Source organism: Delphinus delphis, chromosome 11 (genome assembly GCF_949987515.2).
Source record: "Delphinus delphis chromosome 11, mDelDel1.2, whole genome shotgun sequence".
Lineage (NCBI taxonomy): Eukaryota > Metazoa > Chordata > Mammalia > Artiodactyla > Delphinidae > Delphinus > Delphinus delphis.
In genome coordinates, this window is record NC_082693.1 from 66005568 (window position 1) to 66030188 (window position 24621).

General features: G+C 35.1%; 1 protein-coding gene across 1 annotated transcript in view; it reads left to right on the top strand.

Annotated features, from left to right (window-relative positions):
* Positions 1-24621, top strand: part of METTL25 (methyltransferase like 25) — a 123535-nt gene that overhangs the window by 87115 nt on the left and 11799 nt on the right. Inside the window, exons 10-12 of the mRNA XM_060025320.1 lie at positions 9599-9673; positions 10238-10309; positions 11854-11962. Of these exons, the coding sequence (XP_059881303.1) occupies positions 9599-9673; positions 10238-10309; positions 11854-11946 (240 nt within the window). The 3' untranslated portion in view covers positions 11947-11962. The remainder of the gene's footprint in view (positions 1-9598; positions 9674-10237; positions 10310-11853; positions 11963-24621) is intronic.

Sequence of the window (24621 nt, forward strand, 5' to 3'; positions counted from 1 at the left end):
GGCATTTCAAAGGTAGGGGGGTGAGAGGAAGCAAATAGATGAGTACGTGTTTTGAGGGGTTTTTTGTTTGTTTTTATGTTAAACAAGAGGAATTGAGAGTTGTGTCTGTCAGGCCAGAGTGGTTGGAAATAGGATAAGTTATTAAAACCAAGCTTATATTTCTGATATAATACAAAATCCTATTATTTTTCTCCCACATTATGAAATATCAGTGCTAAAATGAAGGTTTTGACCACAAACACAATAAGAAGAGATTTATGAATAGTTTTATTTAAAAAATGAAATTAATTTTCACAAGATTCTAATTACTAAAAAGTATCAAAACCGCTTAAATTTAAAATATTTGATATTCCAAAGTGTTTAAAAGATCTTTGACTAAATTTATAATCATTTACTAACAAACTTTTGTATATAATTGAAAGTATGGTGAATACCACTGATGTGTTTCTGATCTCTCAAAGCACATCTCTTCATATTCAAAACTATGTAAGCAAGTGAAGTGCCTAGAAACCTCCTAACATGCTCTGATACTTTCTTAGTCACAAGAAATCATGTAAACATGAGGAAAAACAACATTCCCAGACAAATCATCATTCCAAAGACCAGAACAGAACAGCATGTGCTGAATATATAAGTGGTTCATACACAGCTTAAAATATCAATCCATAAGCCCTGTAGTCAGCTGTGACAGACAGCATTGGACATTTTCTCTTAGAGCAGGATTTTGTCAAACTCAGCACATTTGGATAATTCTTTATTGTGGAGAACTAACGTGTGCTTTGGAGGATGTTTAACATCTTTGACCTCTACCCACAAGGTTCTGCAGTAGCGCACTAATTGTAACAATCCAAAATAAATAAATTTTTAAAAAATCTCCAGACATTGCCACAAATGTCCTGGGGGTCAAAATCACCCCCAGTTAAGATCCGCTGTCTTCAAGCATTTGTCATTTTAGTGATTCCATTAACATTCCCATTACAGACCCCATATTATCTTAAAATGCCATGTTACACCAAGAAACATAGAGTGGGGAAATGGGGAAAAGCAGTGATTCTGTTCTTATATTTTGAAGACTTTATCAAAATGATCCCCTCCTTGATTTTTAATTTTTTATAGCCTTAACCGTTTAAGGGTGATATTGTTTCACCCCTGCATAAGATACAGTTCTGTTTAAGAAGAGTGTTTAGATTTCACAGCAAAGCCAAGCCACTGAAAACAATAAATTGTGGCAGAACATCAGCTACCTTATATCTGCAAGTATACTGTTTATAATAGATGGACTGCTTAGAATGAAATTTTACAGTAATATTCTTTGTAATTAAGTAAAGTTCAATTACTTCTTTATAAAATATTTTAATACAACTTTACAGTTGTCTGAAATAACAAAATCCTAGTGATTAGCTTTACCTAGACCTTAAAAAATATTTTTAAATTTTATCTTCTGTTCCAAACTTTGGCATCTCACCAAATTTCAGAAAACCTTTAAAATTGTATTTAAGTTTTCATATTCATGGTCCACAGCATTTTTTTCTTCTTTTGTATTAATTTTCTCTCTTTCTCCTTCCACATGCATGTACTGCACACACACGGATACATGAGCGTACACACACACACACACACACACACACACACACACACATCCGTAAATTTTTGAAGCATCAAATTTTAAAAGCAGCAAAACCACTATTGCTTGCTAGACAAAGAACGAGCTGGAGCATTTGTCCATAAGAAGGGGAAATAAAAGGAGCTTATGTTCTAGAGCTTGCATGTATGTGTGTTTGTGTGCTGTATACATATGATGAATATTCAAATAAATATTACTCTCAGATATTGAGAATGAAATAGACAATAAAACTGGTGATTTAACAGGAGTGGGGTGTGTGCTGTTGAATGGACAAAGTTGAAAATCACTAAGATAGAACCTTAGTGGAAGGGATAGAGGATAACTCAGAAAATTATCCTTAAATATTTCTCCAAAACAGGCCAGCAAAAGCAAAACTTTTGAGACCAAAATCATTTAGTTATTCACCAGCAAACATTTATTTTGAAGAATCTCCCATGTGCCAAGAAGAGTGGAAACTCTGGAGCTACAAAGATAATTAAGACATAACCCATGAGAAAAGAAAACAAGTAATTATAGCATGAACTTACAATGTTAGACATATATTAAGTATGTATGCTTGGAGTGACTCACTCTGCCTTTAAGATTTCTCAGAGGACATTGATGCCTTAGCTTGGTTTTGAAGGGTACATAGGAGTTCATTAAGCAAACAAGGTGGGAAGGTAGGGAGCAGGGAATTTCAGGTGTGTGTGGTGGGGGGAATAGCTTGTACAAAACCACAGAGAGTAAGAAACATGATTCTGGACTCAGCACAGCTGGAGCATAAAGCAAGTAGAGGAGACAGTGGTGAGAGATGAGGCCAAAGGACTAGGCACATGTGGAGAGACCAAATAAACTGATCTTTGGACATTAGATCAAAGATTAATTAGTAGTAATCATAATCACTAGGTGGTTTCAATGTAAGTGGGAGGGCAACAAAAAATACAAGGAGCTCATAAACTTCCATGTAGTAATATTCAGTGGTTCCTCGGTATTCATGGGGAATTGGCCCCCCACTGATAACAAAACCCAAGGATGCTCAGGTCCCTTATATAAAATGGTATAGTACCATTTTATATGGTATAGTCAGCCCTCTGTATCTGTGGGTTCCACATCTATGGATATGGAGGACTGACTGTATCCAGAAATGATCTACGTTATATGAGGTCATCTGACCCTAAAGAAACAGCGAATTCCTGATACAGTTTAAATATATATAGGAAGCCTGTCATCTTTGGTGATATGCAAAGAACATGTGCATTATTCCCATAAGTAAGTTCCTGCTGCTTTTTACAGCCACTATAATAACACAGGCATACCTCAGACTGTGGGTTCAGTTCCAGAGCACCACAATAAAGTAAATACCGTAATAAAGCAAGTCACGTGAATTTTTTGGTTTCCCAGTGCATATAGAAATTATGTTTACACTGTACTTTAGTCTGTTATGTGTGCAATAGCATTATGTCTAAAAATATAATGTACATGCCTTAATAAAAAATATTTTATTGCTACCCTCTTGCACTGTTGGTGAGAATGTAAATTGATACAGCCACTATGGAGAACAGTATGGAGGGTCCTTAAAAAACTAAAAATAGAATTACCATATGACCCAGCAATCCCACTACTGGGCATATACCCAGAGAAAACCATAATTCAAAAAGACACATGCACCCCAATGTTCACTGCAGCACTATTTACAGTAGCCAGGACATGGAAGCAATCTAAGTGTCCATCAACAGACGAATGGATAAAGAAGATGTGGCACATATATACAATGGACTATTACTCAGCCATAAAAAGGAATGAAATTGGGTCATTTGTAGAGATGTGGATGAATCTAGAGACTGTCATACAGAGTGAAGTAAGTCAGAAAGAGAAAAACAAATATCGTATATTAACGCATATATGTGGAACCTAGAAAATGGTACAGATGAACTGGTTTGCAGGGCAGAAATAGAGACACAGATGTAGAGAACAAACGTATGGGCACCAAGGGGGGAAAGTGGCGGGGGTGGTGGTGGGATGAATTGGGAGATTGAGATTGACATGTATACACTAGTATGTATAAAATAGATAACTAATAACCTGCTGTATAAAAAAATAAAATTCAAAAAGTAAATAAAAATACTTTATTGCTGAAAACTGCTGACCATCATCTGAGCCTTCAGCAAGTCCTAGTCTTTTTGCTGGTGCAGACTCTTGCCTCGATGTAGGTGGTGCTGACTGAGCAGGGTGGTGGCTGCTGAAGGCTGGGGTGGCAATTCCTTAAAATACGGCAACCATGAAGTTTGACCCACAGATTGACCTTTCACATTTTCTCTGTAGCAGGCAATGCTGTTGGATAGCATTTTACCCACAGCAGAACGTCTTTCAAAATTGAAGTCAATCCTCTCAAACTCTGCTGCTACTTTATAAACTAAGTTTATATAATTTTCTAAATCCTTTTTTGTCATCTCAACAGTCTTCACAGCATCTTCACCAAGAGTAGATCCCATCTCAAGAAACCACTTTCTTTGCTCATCCATAAGAAGCAACTCCTCACCTGTGAAAGCTTTATCGTGAGGTTGCAGCAATTCAGTCACATCTTTAGGCTCCACTTCTAATTCTAGTTCTCTTGTTGTTTCTGCCACATCTGCAGTTACTTCCTCCACTGAAGTTTTGAACCCCTCAAAGTCATCTATGAGAGTTGGAATCAGCTTCCTCCAAACTCCTGTTAATGTTGTTATTTTGACATCCTCCCATGAATCATGAATGTTCTTACATCTAGAATAGTGAATACTTTCCAGGATGTTTTCAATTTACTTTGCCCAGATCCATCAGATGAATCACTATTTATGGCCTTACAAAATGTATTTCTTAAGTAAGACTTAAAGTCAAAATTACTGCTTGATCCATGGGCTGCAGAATGGATATTGTGTTAGCAGCATAAAAATAGCATTTTAATCTCATTGTGCATCTCCATGAGAGCTCTTGAGGTGCATTGCCAATGAGCAGTAATATTTTGAAAAGAATCTTTTTTTCTGAGCAGTAGGTCTCAACAATAGTCTTAAAATATTCAGTGAACCATGTTGTAAACAGATGTGCTATCATCCAGGCTTTGTTGTTCTATTTATAGAGCACAAGCAGAGTAGATTTAGCATAATTCTTAAGGGTCCTAGGATTTTTGGAATGGTAAATGAGGTCAGCTTCAACCTAAAGTCACCAGCTGTATTAGACCCTAACTGACAAAAGAGATTTCAGCCTATTCTTTGAAGCTTTGAAGCCAGGCATTGACTTCTCCTCTTTAGCTATGAAAGTCCTAAATGGCATCTTCTTCCAATATAAGGCAGTTTCATCTACATTGAAAATCTGTTGTTTAATGTAGCCACCTTCTTTAATTATCTTAACTAGATCTTCTGGATAACTTACTATAGCTTCTACATCAGTACTTGCTGCTTCACCTTGCACTCTTATGTTACAGAGACAGGTTCTTTCCTTAAACATCATGAACCCACCTCTGCTAGCTTCAAATTTCTTCTGCAGCTTCCTCACCTCTCCCAGCTTTCACAGAATTGAAGAAAGTTAGGGCCCTGCTCTGGATTAGACTTTGGCTTAAGGGAATGTTGTGGCTGGTTTGATCTTCTATCCAGACCACTACAACTTTCTCAGTATCAGCAATAAGACTTTTCTTTTCATATCATTCATATGTTCACTGGAGTAGCACTTTTAATTTCCTTTAAGAAGTTTTCCTTTGCATTCTCAATTTGGTACCACATCCACCTACCTTGAGTTCTAGCCAAGGGTATATCAGCAGCCTCATTCCTACCATCTACTGGTGAAAATAAGGTCAATTGCTAACCTATCTTCTGATCAGGTAGTGTGTGGGTAGAATCTCTGAACAACTATGTATCTCTCATCCAATCATACGACCCATTCCCCATGAAGTTGAAGTCTGGTCCACCTTTGTGTACCTGGACCCCCTTATATAGATCTATAAAAAGATGATTTTAATAAATAAATGGAAGAGAAGAGAAAAATCTTCCATGGAAAAGAATTCTAAATAATTTATTTGGATATTGCACCCTCACTCCTTAAGTGTGGGCTGCAAGTTGTGACTTTCTTCCAAAGCATACAACGTGGAAAGGGGAAAAGGAGGAACATTACAGTGAAGAAACCTGACAAATACTATCTCGGCCAAGTACTCAAGGTCAATATCTACAGTGATAAATCATATGGATAGTATGTACCCTTCATATGATGTGAGGAATATCATACTTAATTCTGTAGTCTTCCTCTCAAAGCCCATATAGCCCCAGTCTAATTATGAGGAAAACATCTGACAAATCCCAGTGAAGGAACATCCTACACAATGCTTGACTGGTACTCCTCAATACTGTCAAGGTCATCAAAACCAAGGCAAGTCTTGTGAGTCAACTATACTCCAATAAAAAGAAAAAAGAAAAACAATAAAAGGCGAGTCTGAAAAACTGTCACAACCAATAGGACTAGATACAATGTAATAAACTGGATGGGATCCTGGAACTGAAAAAGGACATTAGGTAAAAAGTGAGAAAATCCGAATGAAATGTAAACTTTAGCTAATAGTAATATATCATTATTGGTTCATTTACTATAACAAATAACTGTATTGTAAAGTGTTAATAATAGGGGAAACTGGATGTAGGGTATATCTAAACTCTGTTATCTTCAAAATATCTTTAAATCTGAAACTTCTAAATTATGTTTATTTTTTAAAAATAATGTGAGCAAAGCTAATGTTTATTGAACCTTTGCTTTGTGCCAAACATTGTGCTAAAAGCTTTGTTTATGTTATCTCACTGAATGCTAAGGATGACTTTATGAAATGAATAGTTATCCTCATTTTATAGGTAAGGAAATTGAGACATAGGTTAAGTGGATTTCTTAAAGCTCAAATCTAGGAAATTGGGGAGGAAGGATTCCAATGCAGTCTGTCTAACTGTAGTGCCAATGCTCCTTTTTGTCATATCCATATAACTTATTAACAGACATTGAGTTCAAGAAGAACGCTTAGCATTTTTCTACAACTAGTGTTCATCAGACAAATAAGCCTACAAGGAAGAATAAAGAGAAAACTCTGTGCTTGCCAGCAGACAAAATAAATGTACTTCTAAAGCAGATTGAAGAATTGAGGTTTGAAATAAAGGCAGAAGAAACTCAAGGAATGATGAATCTACTGAAGCATTTAAAGAAGAGATGCTTATATCCAGAACTTTGATTTTTGAAACTTTTGCAGACAGGATGAAGTTGATCGAGCATTTGAAGTGTGTTGAATCATAGGACATATACTAACACAGGGGTCCCCAACCCTCGGGCTGAGGACCGGTATAGGTCTGTAGCCTGTTAGGAACTGGGCCGCACAGCAGGAGGTGAGCGGCGGACGAGCGAGCGAAGCTTCATCTGCCGCTCCCCATCGCTCCACATCACTCACATTACCACCTAACCCATTGCTCCCATTACCGCCTGAACCATCCACCCCCCCACCAACCCCCCTCCACATCCGTGGAAAAATTGCCTTCCCTGAAACCGGTCCCTGGTGCCAAAAATGTTGGGGACCGCAGATCTAACACATAAGCTGTATTGGAGTTAAAATGTCAAAAAAAATTGTAAGAAAAGTAAGGGAGAAAACCTAAAGCTCCTCAATATGACTGCTCCTTCACTGTCTCTCACCCAGTTTCTCTTTAGGACTGGATATCTCCCTGAACCTAAATGACAGCTCACTGAGCTAAGGCCCTGTTATACAGCTCAACTAATATTAATCCCTTTTTCTCGAGTCTAGGAGATGGGCAGCAGGGAGCAATGGAATTCATGACCAAAACTCCCAACTGCCATTCAATGTGCACTTCATCTTGTAAGTTTCCATGTATGTCCTTGCCTAAGTATGATCTACACTCAGGCACTTCCTCAATTCTGATGCCTCCTTTATCTCTAGGATGCTTGCCCTATCTTGGCTCTTACTGGATTTAACACCCAGTAATGTCATCTGTAAAATAAGACCATGAATATACATATGTTACAAATTGATATTAGAATTAAAAAACAGTGTCTTCATAAAACTTCCATAGATTCTCTGATCTAATCTTATGAGATACATATTAATATAATTATATCCACCAAACTTTTGGTGTAAGAACAAGGCCATTTATTTTGTTTTGTTTTTTGCACACAGCTTTGCATATAGTTTTACTAGTTGGATTTCTACCTTAACGTCTGTCCATCAAACATACCTGTAATGCATAGTTTACAGTATCCAGCTTTGGATTACTCAAAGTAAAGCAAAAGACTTCCACTTTTTTTTTTTAATAGAAAAGTAAAGGTGATGTTCTCACCTTTTCTCTTCAAAATTACACAAAAGCAACAAATAAAAAGAGAAATAGAAACACAAACTCCTTTTTGACAAAATCAAAAAGCATATTAAATCTCAAACCATGTACATTATGAAGTACAGTGAAGGTAAAGAAGGATGCAGAAAGATGCCAAGAGAAATTGCCCAGGTTACAGATCACCAACAAAACCAACAATATAGTTCTTTAAAGTAGCATATCCTGAGGAACAAAATCAACAATTCCTAGTTTGGAGCAAATGCAGTTGATGACCAGGGTGGTGCTTCTCGGTTTGACATAAAGGGGAGACAGAATATTGGAGAACCCAAGGAGTCACATTGAAAAACCATGTTTGTAGGAAGCAGTATGCTGATGAGGCAGGATTGAAAAAAGATTGTGAGTTCTGAGTTGTCCTGTAACTGCTGATCTCACATGACAGGACAGAAGTGAAGACTAAAGGCTATAATTCGAACACATACACAATTTTTTTGAGATGAGAGTTTTTGCTGGCTTGAAGTGCAGACCTAGATCTAGTCCAATATACTCTACTGCAAAAATTTGGTCCAGGAGGTACTCATTTGATTCAAAGATGGGCAAAATTTTAAAAAGGGTTGGAGAGAAGGCCATAATCTGCTTGGGTTTTATACCAAAGGGGAGATCTTTTCTGGAAAGCTACACTAGAAATTGGATGAGACGAAGCTTTACTTGTCACTGTTACCTACCCTTTTGTATTTTTTGAACTCAAAAGAAATTTCATGTAATAGAAAAAGAATAGGGGCTTTGAAAAAATATTTAGATAGTTTCAAGGAAATCTGAATACAAATCCTTTCAGATTTTGGACTCTCTTTATTCAGTCTTTCATTTGTTTTGACCACATATAATTTGAGAGCAATTCCTTCTGGTGACGTTCCTTAATCAGGCCTTTCACAGAGGCATTCAACTTATAGAGAAACAACTTTGCCTTTTGTATTTGTATCTCATTGGTTTTGTAATATTTATTCATGTCATATTATAATATAACTGGAATAACAAGTTTAAGAACAAATACAATTAATTCAGTAGGCATAAAGCTCAAGTGGTGGGAACAGAAACATGTAAATGATCTAGAAAGTGGCCTACTAACGACAAAGGTTCAGTGTACTATGGGTGTCATATGTTTTAGAGAAAAAAACAGCAATGCTTGTTGATGGATTTGTTAAGTGGATGTTAGAAGAAATTACCTTAAATATGAATATATGTCCTCACTGTATTCCTTTTGCCCTTGAGTTATTCTTTAGGATATATAGTTTTAGATATATTGTTTAAATTTTAATTTTGTTCAAGAACTGTTTATTGAGCTCCTACCTACTGTGCACCCCAAGCATAGAAACAAGTGAAAGTAAGCATTTCATCACTACTTGTTGAAATCAAACAAAGTTAATATTAATAGGCTGTTATTGGTGATTTTACTTAGGATATACTGAATAACCTATATTGGTACAGAAGATTTAAATGAAAGAATTTAGTTATATTGACTTGTTTCATGGATATCCTTAGAGCTCTTCAGACACCTAAGGTTGTTTTAAATTGTTATGTTTGTTTTACTTTAGGGTATGTTTGATTAGAAAAAAATATTTTTAACTGTTATTAAATTTATTATTGTTATTTTATCTTGAAGCTGCCAGAAAAAATTATAATGGACTACTATGAGAAGTACAAGCCTAGAATGAATGAGCTGGAGGCTTTTAATATGGTAAATCTCAGAATTAAACATACTAAATTGAATATGTTGCTAGACTTGAGTAGGCTCCTATTAAATTTTTTTATGGGGCCAACCAATCTGTGTTGTTTTTCTCTTAATGTAGAAAAACCGTTTTGGATCATTTCCTATTTTAGGACTATATTAGGTGTCAGTAATGTAATAAAGAGAACACATGGTAGATTTCTCTTAAAGTGTATTATAAATGCATGGAAAGAAGTTTTAGAGTTCTTTGAACACATATTGGTCTCAATGCAGTTATTTCACAAGCATTCCTTTTAATGAATTTCGTTCTTAGTACCCCTTTAAAAGCTTTCTATCACATATGTATGATTGCTTTTGGATTCTATCCCAAAGTCACTCAAAGGACATTCTTTTCCTTTTACTGTTAAAGAAAAACTTTTGATCTCTGAAGTATTTATTTTCTGAAGATGTACGATGAGTATTGGAGCTTTGGCCTTACATGAGTTTCTGTAGATACATTTTCTTAAACAAGTGTTAAGCTAGTATTTTTGTTTGTTTTAAAGTACCACTGTCCTATCTTATACTTTCTTTTAGTTGAAAGTTGTTCTGGCTCCTTGCATAGAGACATTGATTCTTCTGGATCGGCTTTGCTACCTGAAAGAGCAGGTAAATTATGTTAATTTTAAATGCATAACAAATATATTTATTAAACCCAGTAATATGGATCTGCTTATAACTAGGATAACATTCTTTCACATAAAACTAGTAAGATAATTTTTCTCATTATATTTTCCAATTCTAAATATTCTTTCCATCTCTTTTGAAACAAAAACATATGTACAACAGATGTTTCCAGCAAAGCTACTATAATAAAGTTTACATTCTTTTAATTTTATGGTAATTACTATACAGTAGACGATGCACACAAACCATCATATATGACATATAGTATAGCTAAAATTAATAAAGGCAAGATGTAAAAGATACCATTTTTATGCTTCATTTTATAAGAATCACCTTTTAATTCACTTTTGAATTTTTGGACATATGCACTCTGCAGTTTAGAAATTTCCTTCTCATCAGTGATAATTGCTTCTGTTTTTTTCACAGTCTTATTTGTTTTATCTTTGTTGAATGACCAAAAAATATGATTTTTTTGTTATCTTTGGGAAAAATGTGTTTTTCAGATTCTACTCTATGATCAAAGTAATGTTTTTGAGCTCTTTAAAATTAAGCCCATTTGTGGATTCAGCCTTGTTTCCAGTATAAACTCTTTATTTTAATAATTTTGTTTTATCATATGGAGAGCTTTATTTCTTTTCAGCAAACTACTTGGAACAGATGGATTTTAATAATTGGTATTTTTATGGAGAAAGGCAATTTTTAAATATTTACATAATTATGTACTTTCCTAAGCTACTAACTAATTCAAAATCACTGGAATCTTTTGGTTCTCAACTTGTTAGTTCACAGAATCAGCCTTATTTTACTAGGTACTCATCATTTCCCTTTCAAAACAATTTCCAGTGACCTAAATAAAATAGGTAGGCAAAACAGTATGCACCAAGTTTAACAGATTGGTAACGAAGTGATAGGAATCATATAATTGTTCATTTTGTTAATATTTTAAATAATATTTTACTATTATAAAAGTAATATACACTTACGTTAGAAAATTTAAAATGAAGAATATATAAAAAATTGAAAGTAACGACTATCTCACCTTTCAGCATTAGCTGTTAAATTATTGATGTTTTTTAGAGCTTCTAATATATGTTGGTTGCATGTATATGTATGAGCATATTATTTCTACTTTAAAATTGGAATAAATTGTAAATGCAGTTTTGCATCTAATTTCTTTCATTTGTTTTATTTAGAATTTTTCCATCTCATTAAATGTACTACAGAAGCTGAATAATGTTTCATCATATAATTTATTTAAGTAATACCCAGTTGTCTCTAGCCACTTCCAGTTTTTCACAATTGCAGCAAGGAGTAGCCTTGTGGTTCACTCTCTATGCATATCTTTATTTCCTCAACATAAATTCCCGAAGGTGAATTTCTAAGTGTTAATTTTATTCAACAAAGAATAATTTTCTTTTATATAGTTTGTTTTTCATGTAGTTTTTATGTTCCAGTATGTAGTCTAACATCTCTCATTTTTATCTTCAACAAGTAGTTGCCTATTTAAATCACTTACCAATTTGCAGGATGATATTGCGTGGTCTGCACTCGTGAAGTTGTTTGATCCTGTGAAATCTCCCAGATGTTATGCCATTATTGCACTGAAGAAGCAGCAGTGATTTCAATTGAAGCAAGGTATTAGATGTGTCTGTTTGTGGAATCAATTGCTAATTTTGCTTTTCTAAACATTAATGCCATGTTACATAAAGATTTGAAAAAATTGCTATATATTTTAAAAAGGCAATAAAACAATAGCTAACAACAGAATGCCTTAATCCATTTTCCATTGTCAAAGCATACATTAATTTTAAAAAAATCAAGAACTCATGAAAATATTATAAAAGGATTTGACCTACATTTCTGAGTTAGTACGTCTATAGGACATTGTAATCTGAGCCTTGTTTCCTGTTCAGTATTTGAGACCCTTGCTATTTGCTGCATATCACATTTTGACTTTTTACCAACTTAAAATCAGATGAAAGGTATAGGTATAGATACAGTAAAACTAGCTGGTCCTGAAGATCATTAGCATTTTCTTTCACATTTTGGAAGGATTTTTCATGTTATCAGGAGAGAAAAAGTCACGCTTAAATAAATACCCAGGAAGCAGGCCAGACATAAAAAGTGCTTAATATAAAGCATATTTTATACTGTGTTTTAATCTAAATTACATAAGGAAATATTCTGTGTCCTTAAAGGAATATGTGTCTTATAATTGGGATATTCACTTTAAGGATTCTTGGGGCTATTTATCTTACTAAAATAAAGGATGGGTTGTCACTTTATGAATCATCTGGTACTCTGTAAAAAACCAATCTAGGAGAAGCAGGAGTGAATAAGAAAAGACCCACACTCTGCCCAGTATGGTACAGAGTCCTTTCATTAGCAGAAAACTTGAGGTTTCTAATACACACAGAAGAGATGGACAACTGGGAAAAAGCTTCCTTGATTCTCAGCTAGAGACTGCATAAAATTCTCCCAGAAGAAGAAGTAACTGCTTTCTTAAATTTTAGAGTCTATACACAGATGAGAATAATTTTTTGCTTTGGGTTGTGTTACTGAGTTTGTAGCCAATATATGTGTGAATGATCAGGTGCTTTGTATACCTAGTACAACACTGGGAAAATTAGCCATTTTTTAAGTTTTTTATGCTGAAAACTTTAAACATATCCAGAAGTGGAGAGTAGAGTATAATAAATCCCCATGTACTCATCACAAACTTCAGTAATTATAAACATTTTACCAATCTCGTTTCATCAGGACACACATGAAAGTGCACACAGACACACATTTGCCACCCATACTCACCTTCCCTGGAGAATTTTAAAGTAAATCTCAAGCAATTTGTTATTTCACATAAGTACGTAAATATATATTTCTAAGTTAAGGATTTCTTTCCATAATAATCTATTACTTACCCTCATTCACATTTCCGTGATTAGCTCAAAATGTCTTTTATATCAGTTGGTTCAATTCAGAATCAAAACAGGGTTCACACATTTGCATTTGGTTGATGCGTCTCTTTAGGTTGCTTATTTTATTCTATTTTATTTCCTTATGTTGTTTGCTATATGAGTATCTAACTCAGGAGCAGAAAACCGTTCCAAGCCTACCTTCTTTCCTTTCATAATTTTAACTTCTATGTAAAATTTTAAACTTTTTTTCTGATGCCCAAATATTTATATAACATTCATTTCTCCTTATAATAAAGAAAAAAAAAAGAACCTTATATAGGTAAAGCTCTACTTATATGGGTAAAGAGAAGTGAATTACAAATGTTTTAATACCAAGGAAAGTATGTAGTAACTTCCTAGTGTTTCAAAACATTGTCAGGAATTGCATTTACCAATTAGAGCTTTCCATTTTTTATTAATCAGAGACAAATGTGAGATTCCAGCATCTAATCAACATGAGATGATCTGTACAGTCACACTGAGATGATAACATTTCAGCAGAAAGCAAAGAAATACAATATTTTGGTAGGGCTTTATACATGTGAATCCCTGTTGCACTGTTTGTAGACTCATCTCATAAAAACCGCTCTTGGAGAACTCGTTTACAAGTTGAATGAAAGAGTGGTGCATTAGCAGGAGCACCAGTTCTGACAGTTACCTTCTGGGTGAGTTAAAGCAAGACTCTTAATATCTCAGAGCCTCATTTGTAAAGTAGGGTTTTATTTAATATTTATTTTATAAACATTTATTGAATGCCTACCATGTGTCAGAGATTATGCTAGGTAGGCACTGGCAGTATGGAGGCAAACAAGACATGTCCCTGTCCTCAGAGTTCAGTGAAGAAGACAATAAAATTACTAATTACAGTAATTAGAACTATAATTACTGAACAGGGCTGAGAGGATCAGGGCATAGGATTCTTTAGAGTATCTTCAAATCAATAGACTTAGGGGGAAGAAGGACTCAGTAATATTAGTACCGTAGTTTAGATTCATGTGACTTAAGTTGTTTTGTGTCCTTGCCTAAGTCACTTAACTATTCGGTGTGCCTCAGTTTTCTCATCTGTAAAAAATAATGTAAGAATAGAATTTACTCATAAGGTTATTAAGAGGATTAACGGACTAAATATATGTTATTCAACTCCCCCAAAATATCTCCAGCCACCCTGTTAATCAAGCAAAACTAAATTAGAATTCTCTTCAGCAATAGAGGACTTCCCCTTGACAGTCTTGACTGTCTCTGAAGGAGGAAGTCAGGAAAGGATATTTATAAGATTTGGAAGTCTGGGCTCAAGGAGCTTAAGGCAGCTTTTTTAAGGTGGAGAACAGACTGGGATTGGGGAAATTTCATGACGTAAGTTTTATGGTTAGTATCTATAGCAAGGTGAGGGTCTTGAACCAAGTCTTGGTAAGTAAACTGTTGCTTGATAAGTGAACTCTCTGCCAAGGAAAGCAGATTGTTTGTCTGAGATAAATTAATATATGGGAATTTCTTGAAACAAACAATGAAGTTATTTATTGGTTTACAGTCTTATCTTTCCTGGGGAAAGTTTTCTTGCAAAAAACAAATAAATCATGTTGAAACAGGTGGTCTCAGTTCTTAGACCCCATAGCTCTGTCACATTATGCAGATGGTTGTGGTTCTCCATGTAAAGTACTTAATTCCTGGCACATAATGCATAATATAAAAGCAATAGTTGTGTTTTTTAAATGTCCTAGAGGGAGAGAAATGGGAACTTATTTATAAGTTATGACATTGATTTTGTAGGGGAAAAAAATGTGTTCTAGATTCTAATCAGACAACTTACAAATGGATTTTTAGTGTCCCCATTCAAAATTTGAGGAATTGTCCACATTTAAAAGTGGATTTGATTACTGGATGAAGAACATTACTTTATGCTCAGTAGTATGTTTCACAGCAATTTTGCTTGCTGACATAATCTGTCATTTTAAGATTAATATTCATTTTTAGATTAATTTCTAACAGTGATTGCTCTGTATCTATAGGTATAAATGCTGAGACTTATGCAAAAGACCTCCCACACTACATGTATCTGTTGATCTTTAATTGGCGTTTCTAGCTACTGTGCATAATAATTATTATTATTATTACCCTCTTTAACATGCATAGTTATTCCAAAGTCTTTGTCATGAGGCATGAGGTTTCTTTTTTTCCTGGATGGCTATGACCTAAATTGACTGCGTTTTTTTAATACATGTTTGTTTGTTTTTTTTAATTGAGATATAGTTGGTTTACATATTGTATAAGTTTCAAGTGTACAACATAGTGATTCACAATTTTTAGAGGTTATACTCCATTTATAGTTTTTATAAAATATTGTCTATATTTCTTGTGCTGTATATCCTTGTAGCTTATCTATTTTATACATAGTAGTTTGTACCTCTTAATCCCCTACCCCTATCCTGCTCCTCCTTCCTTCCCTCTCCCCACTCACAAACCATTAGCTTGTTTTCTATATCTGTGAGTCTGTTTCTTTTTTGTTATTCTAAACAAAATATAAACTAGTGAACAAATATTCGCTAGTTTGTTTCATTTTTTAGATTCTACATATAAGTGATAACATATAGTATATGTCTTTCTCTGTCTGACTTATTTCACTAAGCATAATACCCACCAAGCACCATACTGTTTTGATTACTGTAGCTTTGTAGTATTTGGAATCAGGGAGCATGATACCCCCAGCTTTGTTGTTCTTTCTCAAGACTGTTTTGGCTTTTCAGGGACTTTTGTGTTTTCATACAAATTTTAGAATTATTTGTCCAGGTTCTGTGAAAAATGCCATTGGTATTTTGATAAGGTCCCATATGCTTTAAATTTAAGAATTATACGTCTAAATACCTTTCGAGTCAAAGAAGAAAGTGGAAATCAGAAAATATTTTGAATAATAATGAAAATAATTGAATTATAATTTTTCATTACAGATCATTGTAATTTTCATTACAAATTAGACATCAAAACTTGTAAGATGAGCTAAACCATGATATAAGGAACTATTAGCTGTGAACACATAATAGCAAAGAAAAAGACCGAAAATCAAAAGATTAGTAGTTAGTGGAAGAAAAACACACAGAGAGATAATTAACACCTCTAAAAGTTGGTTCTTAGATAACTAATGAAATTGACACAACTCTGAAAGAGTAATCATTTAAAAAAAAATAAAACAGTTAAATAAGGAATATAAAAGGGAACATCACTATAGATCCTACAAAAATTAGAACGGTAATAAGAATATTATGAACAGCTTTATACTGATAAATTTGAACATTTGTGTAAAAAGGAAATTTTTCTCAAAGAAATGCAATATGCTAAAATTGCCAAAAGAAGAAAAATAAAACATAAATAATCATATAACTGTTATATTGAATCTGTAATTAATCCTCTATTAATTTCCTACATCTCAATAAAAGTACTTTGTGGATGTTAAATGTAATTCAGTTACCTACTATCTTGTTAGTTCGCAACTATGCGACTATAACACTTAAGGTTGGGAGAAAGATTTAAAAGCTGTTGATAGTTCCTAATCTTCAGGAGTTCATAATCTAGTCATTGAAACACATATGAGAGGCATATGGAAGAGTTAAGAGTTAGATAATGACATTTGGGAGGAGAAGAAGAAAGTGTCTACATAAACACACAATGCTTTACCATGAACTATGTCCTAGATTGTTGACTTCTGTCCCATTCTTCCCCTTAATTATAGTTTCCTTTGGGTTGTTTCTAAATGTGGTCAGTAGAATGGCTTGTTTTCGTGGAGGAGAGGACTGTTTAAGAAATAATCTGTTATGTGCTCTGGTTAACGTGTGACCAAAGGAACTGAAAGTCTCCAAACCTTCCCAGATGATTTGTACTTGGCCAGTGATACTACTGGCTACATGTATGGGAATTTATTAGTTGATGTATTTATCTCAGTGGATTTCCTCATTAAGTTTGCAGATGTTTTTTCAATGAAAGACCTTTTTTTTTAATTGTACTGTTTTTATCAGAATTTTCCAATGAACAATCCAGAATAAGAGAGTTAACACATTTCAGCACAGAACAGAGTAGCGTGTATTTAAAATTCTTGGGAGGAAAAGCCTTTAATTTGTACTCAGTTATGATTGAACATGTTGGATTTTAGAAAAATAGAGGCAGTATGGAAATTCCAACCTGAAATTCAACACATTGCTTTCCATTTAGTCAACATGGGGTTTGGTGTGCATCAGTTAATCATGTTGAACTAAATGCACATGTATTCAGAGTTAGCTGCCCTCTCAGGAAAGAATCCACTCTTCTAATACTGCCACAACTCTTTTAAGAAAATTAGTTGATGGTGGTTTTCCATCAAGTAAACTATACTCAAATAATGTGTTTCAAGGAAAGATAAAACAATTCCAGATCCATTTGATTATGACAACAGACATCTCTGGTGCTCTGGTGACTTCAGACTATTTCCAATTTTAGTAGACAATATAACTGTGCAGGTAAACCTCTGTGAATAAAGGCATAAGGGACAGATTTTTTAATCATAAAGAAAAAATGTTAGTGCTCTATTTCCACTTTAATCCAAAAGGAAAGGAACTAAAAATAAAATTGAAGGCAAAGGAGAGAGTTCACTTTTAATGTATAGGATGTTGACCATCTTTTTATGTATGTAAACAATGCCTTTAAAGGCTCCACATTTACATTCATGTTACCAGCTTATACTATGTTTGGGAAGTCATCCCTTCACAGCAGGTTTTACTGTACTGAAGAGTGATATTTAGTAGTTTTGAGGATCGGCATTTACAGTGTAAGAACTGAAAGCTTTTGCAAGGTAAATGATTTTCTTGGATAACTTTTCTCTAATTAATAGCAAATACTGTCCGTTTCTCTTGAAAATAGATCTGAATTTTTAAAAGTATGCTTCATATTTTAGATCTCTAGCGCAGTTTTTTTTTTTTTTTTTTTTTTGCGGTACGCGGGCCTCTCACTGTTGTGGTCTCTCCCATTGCGGAGCACAGGCTCTGGATGCGCAGGCTCAGCGGCCATGGCTCACGGGCCTAGCCGCTCTGCGGCATGTGGGATCTTCCCGGACCGTGGCACGAACCCGTGACCCCTGCGTCGGCAGGTGGACTCTCAACCACTGCGCCACCAGGGAAGCCCTCTAGCACAGTTTTTTTTGTTTTGTTTTGTTTTGTTTTTTTTTCTAGCACAGTTTTAATATACGCTTTTGTTAATGAGATTCTTGGTAATGTGTTTTCATTCTAATAAATTGGTTGCAGATGCTTAGAGAAGAAAGGATTTCATTAAAATTGCTGCTGTTAATAGCATACCTCCTACCTTTAAGATTAATGAAACAATAGTAAATTCAACCAATATCTCCTTACTGTTCTATTATTATGAAAATTAAAACTTTATATCTCTTGGAGCTTTTTTTAGTTAATAAATAAAGCAGTGTTACAGAGCTTCTGAAGGTCATAGTAGCCTGGTGGAGTTACATCAAATACACATTTAATTTATGTCTTGATTTTTAGATTCTAAACTGTCTACAAGATGCAAATGAATAAGAAGGGTAGGATAGCTGTTTGTCAGGGCCAAAATAGAAATGCCATCTAGGAAATAGAAGACGAAATCTCTCTGACTTTTCCAGAAACAGAGTATATGTGTTTCTGATCAAGTAAGACATATAAAGTCCAACAAAACTTTATTGAACATCTATAAACTGGTGTTTTCACACTTAACCTCAATTCTCAGAACAACAAATTAATTCAATAGCGTGTATTAGGGATATAGATTGTTAGTATCAAAACAGTAATATACACCCAAGGGGCAAGCAGTAATACTTGAGAACAGTTCACCCATTTTTCATTCACTCTAGGGTTTAATTATTATCTTGAAAGCATAATGATTTCAGTGCCCAGTGTCTGCTTACAGACTTCCTTTTTGTTCTTTCCTTTTGTCTAACCCTGTGATCTCCAGACTTTGGTGGGCCAAAGAATTAAGGTGTATAGTACTATATTCAAAACTAAACAAATAACCATGTAAATGTATTTTCTATAAAAATGTGTTACAGGAAACACATTTAAGAGATCTTTCAGCTCACTGTCATAGACTTAAGAAAAAAAGATTCAATGATAAGAATCCCATTGACATTCCAAATAATGTGTTTTGTTTTTACTACTTTGGATAATAGATTCATACTTGGCTTTTATTGTCTTGTAAGTATATGCTAAGTTAAAATCAGAACTTTGCAATTTAAAGTTAAAAGTGGCAGCCCGAGGCCACTTTTGAAAGAATTGAACACCAATGATAGTGGTTAGTTTGTTTTGTTTTGTTTTTATATCTTTATTGGAGTATAATTGCTTTACAATGTTGTGTTAGTTTCTGCTGTACAACAGAGTGAATCAGCTATATGTATACATATATCCCCATATCCCCTCCCTCTTGCGTCTCCCTCCCACCCTCCCTATCCCACCCCTCTAGGTGGTCACAAAGCACCGAGCTGATCTCCCTGTGCTATGCAGCAGCTTCCCACTAGCCATCCATTTTACATTTGGTAGTGTATACATGTCAATGCTACTCTCTCATTGCGTCCCATCTTCCCCTTCCCCACCCCGTGTCCTCAAGTCCATTCTCTATGCCTGTGTATGTATTCCTGCCCTGACACTAGGTTCATCAGTACCGTTTTTTTAGATTCCATATATGTGTGTTAGCATCTGGTATTTGTTTTTCTCTTTCTGATTTACTTTACTCTGTATGACAGACTCTAGGTCCATCCACCTCATTACAAATAACTCAATTTCGTTCCTTTTTATGGCTGAGTAATATTCCATTGTATATATATGCCATTGTATATATATGCCAGATAGTGCTTAGTTTTAACTTACTTGGGAAGATCAGTGAAAACCAAGAAGCTTCCTGCCCATGATATTAATTTTAATTTTAAAATAAATCTTGGGACTTCCCTGGTGGCGCAGTGGTTAAGAATCCACCTGCCAATGCAGAGGACTCAGGTTCGAGCCCTGGTCCGGGAAGATCCCACATGCCGTGGAGCAACTAAGCCCATGCGCCACAACTACTGAGCCTGCGCTCTAGAGCCCGCGAGCCACAACTACTGAAGCCCATGTGCCTAGAGCCCGTGCTCTGCAACAAAGAGAAGCCACCACAATGAGAAGCCCGCACACTGCAACAAAGAGTAGCCCCCGCTCGCTGCAACTAGACAAAGCCCACGCGCAGCAATGAAGACCCAACACAGCCAAAATAAATAAATAAATAAAATAAAAAATAAATAAAAATTTAAAATAAATCTTAAGATAATTACTAAAAATAAACCTAAAGATAATTGCCAATTATTAAATACCAACTACTTTGACATTTTATATATCATATATACAAGGGCCACCCCAGAAGAATCAGAGAGGGGGTTTTATAAAGAGGCCTGTAAATGAAATTTGAAAATTCCAAAGAAAATTTTAAAAACAGCGAACTAAATAGATGACCACACAGCATAATGTTAGGACAATGACATTCCAAAAAGCTGGTGGGCATATAGCAATGCTTAAAACTTCAACATATGAGTTACAGAGTATATTTCTTAGTTACCAGTACTGATCTTTCTGGACACCAGAGTGATAAGCTAAAATTGTAAGAAATTATTCCAGTATGTAATAACACTTCTTTTTACATTGAAGTCCACGCCAGTGGCATGCTTCCTTGTCCAAAAATTAGCTTCCAGCCATAGAAATAATATGAGAAGCAAAGATTAAGCAGGAGATTCCCTGCATCACCTTTTTTTCCTCAAGTAAGCTGAGCTTAGAGTTGTATTATGCAAAATTGCACTCTGCAGACCAACAGCATCAGCATCACCTGAGAACTGGTTAAAAATGCAGAATCTCAGTCCCTACCCCAAACCTACTCAGTCAGAATAGGTATTTTAAGAGACCCCCAAGTGCTTAACATTTGAGAAGACAGCCTCTTTAAGGCTCCTCTGAGAGAGTTTTATGCCCAAGAACACAGAAGACCCTGCCAGGCCCCTTAGTATCTGCTGCATTCCCAGGTTAGGGAGCATGCAAATCCCGAGGGTGCTCACTCACAGCCCTGCCCTAAATGGACCACATCTTGCCTCATGCTCGAGAGGTCTGTACCTAAGAATATTAGACCTCCCTCTCTTCAGTCACTGCCGAAGAATAAATACAAAGGAGACCAGAATTTCACAAATTCCTTCTGCCTTCAGCTGACATTTTTTAACAGGCATTACTGCAACAGGACTTGTTAATAAATTTGGGGATTGAATTGTGGGGTTTTTTGCAGCCATTTCTCACAACTGACTAAGGCTGTGTCTTTTCAATATAATGTAAAAGATTTAGTTTGTAAGTAAAATTTAAGAATGTGAAAATGTTCTGTATTATCTGTATATTTACCATAAAACTCTAACATATATATGAATTAGGAACAACTCTTCAAAAGGCCTTCATATCTTTTGGTAGATGCTCCACATTTTATTCCGTGCTTTTTCTGTTTATCTCTGATTATGGTATCTTTCACCCATGCAATCTTTTCATATTAATAAAGATAGCAGACCAGTTGGCATTGGAATTTTCATAGAATTTATTTTAAAAATCAAGATACAGTGAATCTATTGAGGCAAACAAATCGGGTTCCTGGGCTAAACCTCAAATTGAGTTAACATACAAGCTGTCATTTTTACAAATCCATGAAAAATAAATGAGGAATTTGGCTCTCGAATAATATGATCATGCTATTTAAAATTCTTTACTTTCTCTCTTTTGGTTTAAAAAAAAAATGAAGAAAGTATAGTTAAATTACTCACATTCCCACCACCAAGTAGTTATTTTCAGTCGGTCCAAATGCATTTATTGTTTATATCTGCCTTAACAATCAACATACCATTTATATTCTGCCTCTTTTACTTAATATTATGTAAGAAACATTTCCCCATAATTCTATACTGCCTTCATCGTGATCATTTTTAATGACTTAAGAGTCCATCCTAATGACATATACTCTATTTACCCATTATTTTATTGTTGGACCTTCCAACCTCTTGCTATTGTGCCTAAGACTGTTGTGAATACATTTGAGCATATGACATTCTCTTCTTCAATCATTTACACTGTACGACTACATTCCCAGAAGGATAATTGCTAGTTAAAGGTTGATAATACTATTAAGTGTATCATACACATTAACTATTTAGGAACTCTGCTTTTTTCAATCCAGGGCCAAATTTGGATTTAGTTCTTTTCATAAAAGCTGCCAGCTTGGGAAATCATTGATGGTTAAACATAGAATCCACAGACAGCTTCAATAACAATGAACTGCAAACCCTGAATAGGCTCCTGCCTAGATATTTGTACATAAAATATAAGGAAACATAGGCAAGCAATCTACTAATGACTAGACAGAAATCAGTTCAGATAACTGAGGTCTACATAAGTGTGCCAATAAATTAAATTCAAATATACCCTCCAAAACTGCACAAATGACCATTCATCAAATATAAGAATAAATACAGGGCTTCCCTGGTGGCGCAGTGGTTGAGAGTCCGCCTGCCGATGCAGGGGACACAGGTTCGTGCCCCGGTCCGGGAAGATCCCACATGCCGTGGAGCGGCTGGGCCCGTGAGCCATGGTCGCTGAGCCTGTGCGTCCGGAGCCTGTGCTCCACAATGGGAGAGGCCACAACAGTGAGAGGCCCGTGTACCGCAAAAAAAAAAAAAAAAAGAAAAGAAAAGAATAAATACAAAGAACTTTTCTATGTGCCCCATTTGATTATTAAAAAAATAATAATAACCTACAATTTAATCTTTCTTGTAACCTCTGTTTTTGTCTTCCCCAAAGAATCCACCTCCAGTCTAGTAAATGCTAAAAGCACATAGTTTAACTGAAATTATGAGCAGCCACAGAAGGCCAATTTAAACAGATGTCATAATCAAAACAAATTTTACCCCACTTCCATGTATTAGTTAATAGATGTCAAAATGGCCAGCTTGACAGGAAGAGAAGAAGGAGCCACTTCAGTTACAGATTTCATGAAACCCCCCAATAGTTCCTCTTATATGCAGTCCAAAGGTGTTGCATAAGCCCCTTCCTGGCACGTAGGGATACATCATCAATTTCTCTGACAGTTTTGGAAGTCTACTGTTCAAATTGCTCTTTCACCATTGCAGCCTCCGTGGAAGCTTCCAGTATGTTAACATAATTCCAGATTCACTGTTCTCAAGTGTGTTGGCATCTGAGAGCTCTCTGAAGGAGTCTCCTTGAGTAGCCAGATCTGTTTTTAAAATTTTAGAGGTTACTCCAACTTTATATTTCTCTTATATACCTACGTACCATTATACAGAGTGTCCTTGGCAACTACTCAAATTTTAAAAGGTTTTTAAAACTCCAAATGACATGATGGATTATAATAATAATGCCAACTAAATATTTATTGAGTGCCTACTCTATGCTAGGTGCTGTTATAAGCACTTTGTATTTATTAACTTACTTTATAATCTTTATAGCAATCCTAAGAGGAAGGGACTGTATTATTTCTGCTGCTTTACTGAAGGGAAAATTGAAATACAGAAAGGTCCAGCAACTTGCTCCGAGTTGGAGGAGGCATGGGAATGGTAAAGTCAAGATTCACATTCAGGCATCTGGCTTCAGAGTCTAACTGCTTAGCCACTACAGATGCTGTCTTACTTCTTGATTATTTGAGGGTCTTCTGTGTTGGTCTTAATGATTTGGTTTCCTCTTGAGACAGTCAAGATATTGGTGGATGCATAATCCTATAAACTTCAAGTAATTGATGATTTCTTGGTTGTCCTGCCCCTAAAGGACAGGTCTCATAATCTACCAGTCAGATGGAACTGTTTTTGCAAATGGCAGGAAAAATATTTGTTTTTTTCTGAGACACCTAAAAAGAGTTTCATTATTAAAATGAAGGGAAATATGTGTACAACTAAAATCATAGGTAAAGTGTTCTTGAATTTTCTGCTCCAAATAGTAATAGATATTTGCTTTATTTTTTTATATTGGAAAATTAAAGCTGAGAGTTAAAATCACTTTTTCCAAAATCATCTAACTAAAACTGGGAGGTACTAAAACTCAAAATAAATGACAATTATAGACAATATTCAGAGAAGGCCACTCAGTGACATGTCTGGAACAAGACAGACAAGCCCATTCTCAACATCTCTCTTCTGGCTAACATGTAATTCCAACTTCATAGCAGTGACTGCTCTCAACCCACTTTAATCCTCCTGCCTTCTATGTTAAAAAAAGAATAAGTAAGACCAGTTATTGAATTTCCCTAGCTTTTTGACAACCTCCAATTCAAAACTGGACCTCATGTTTT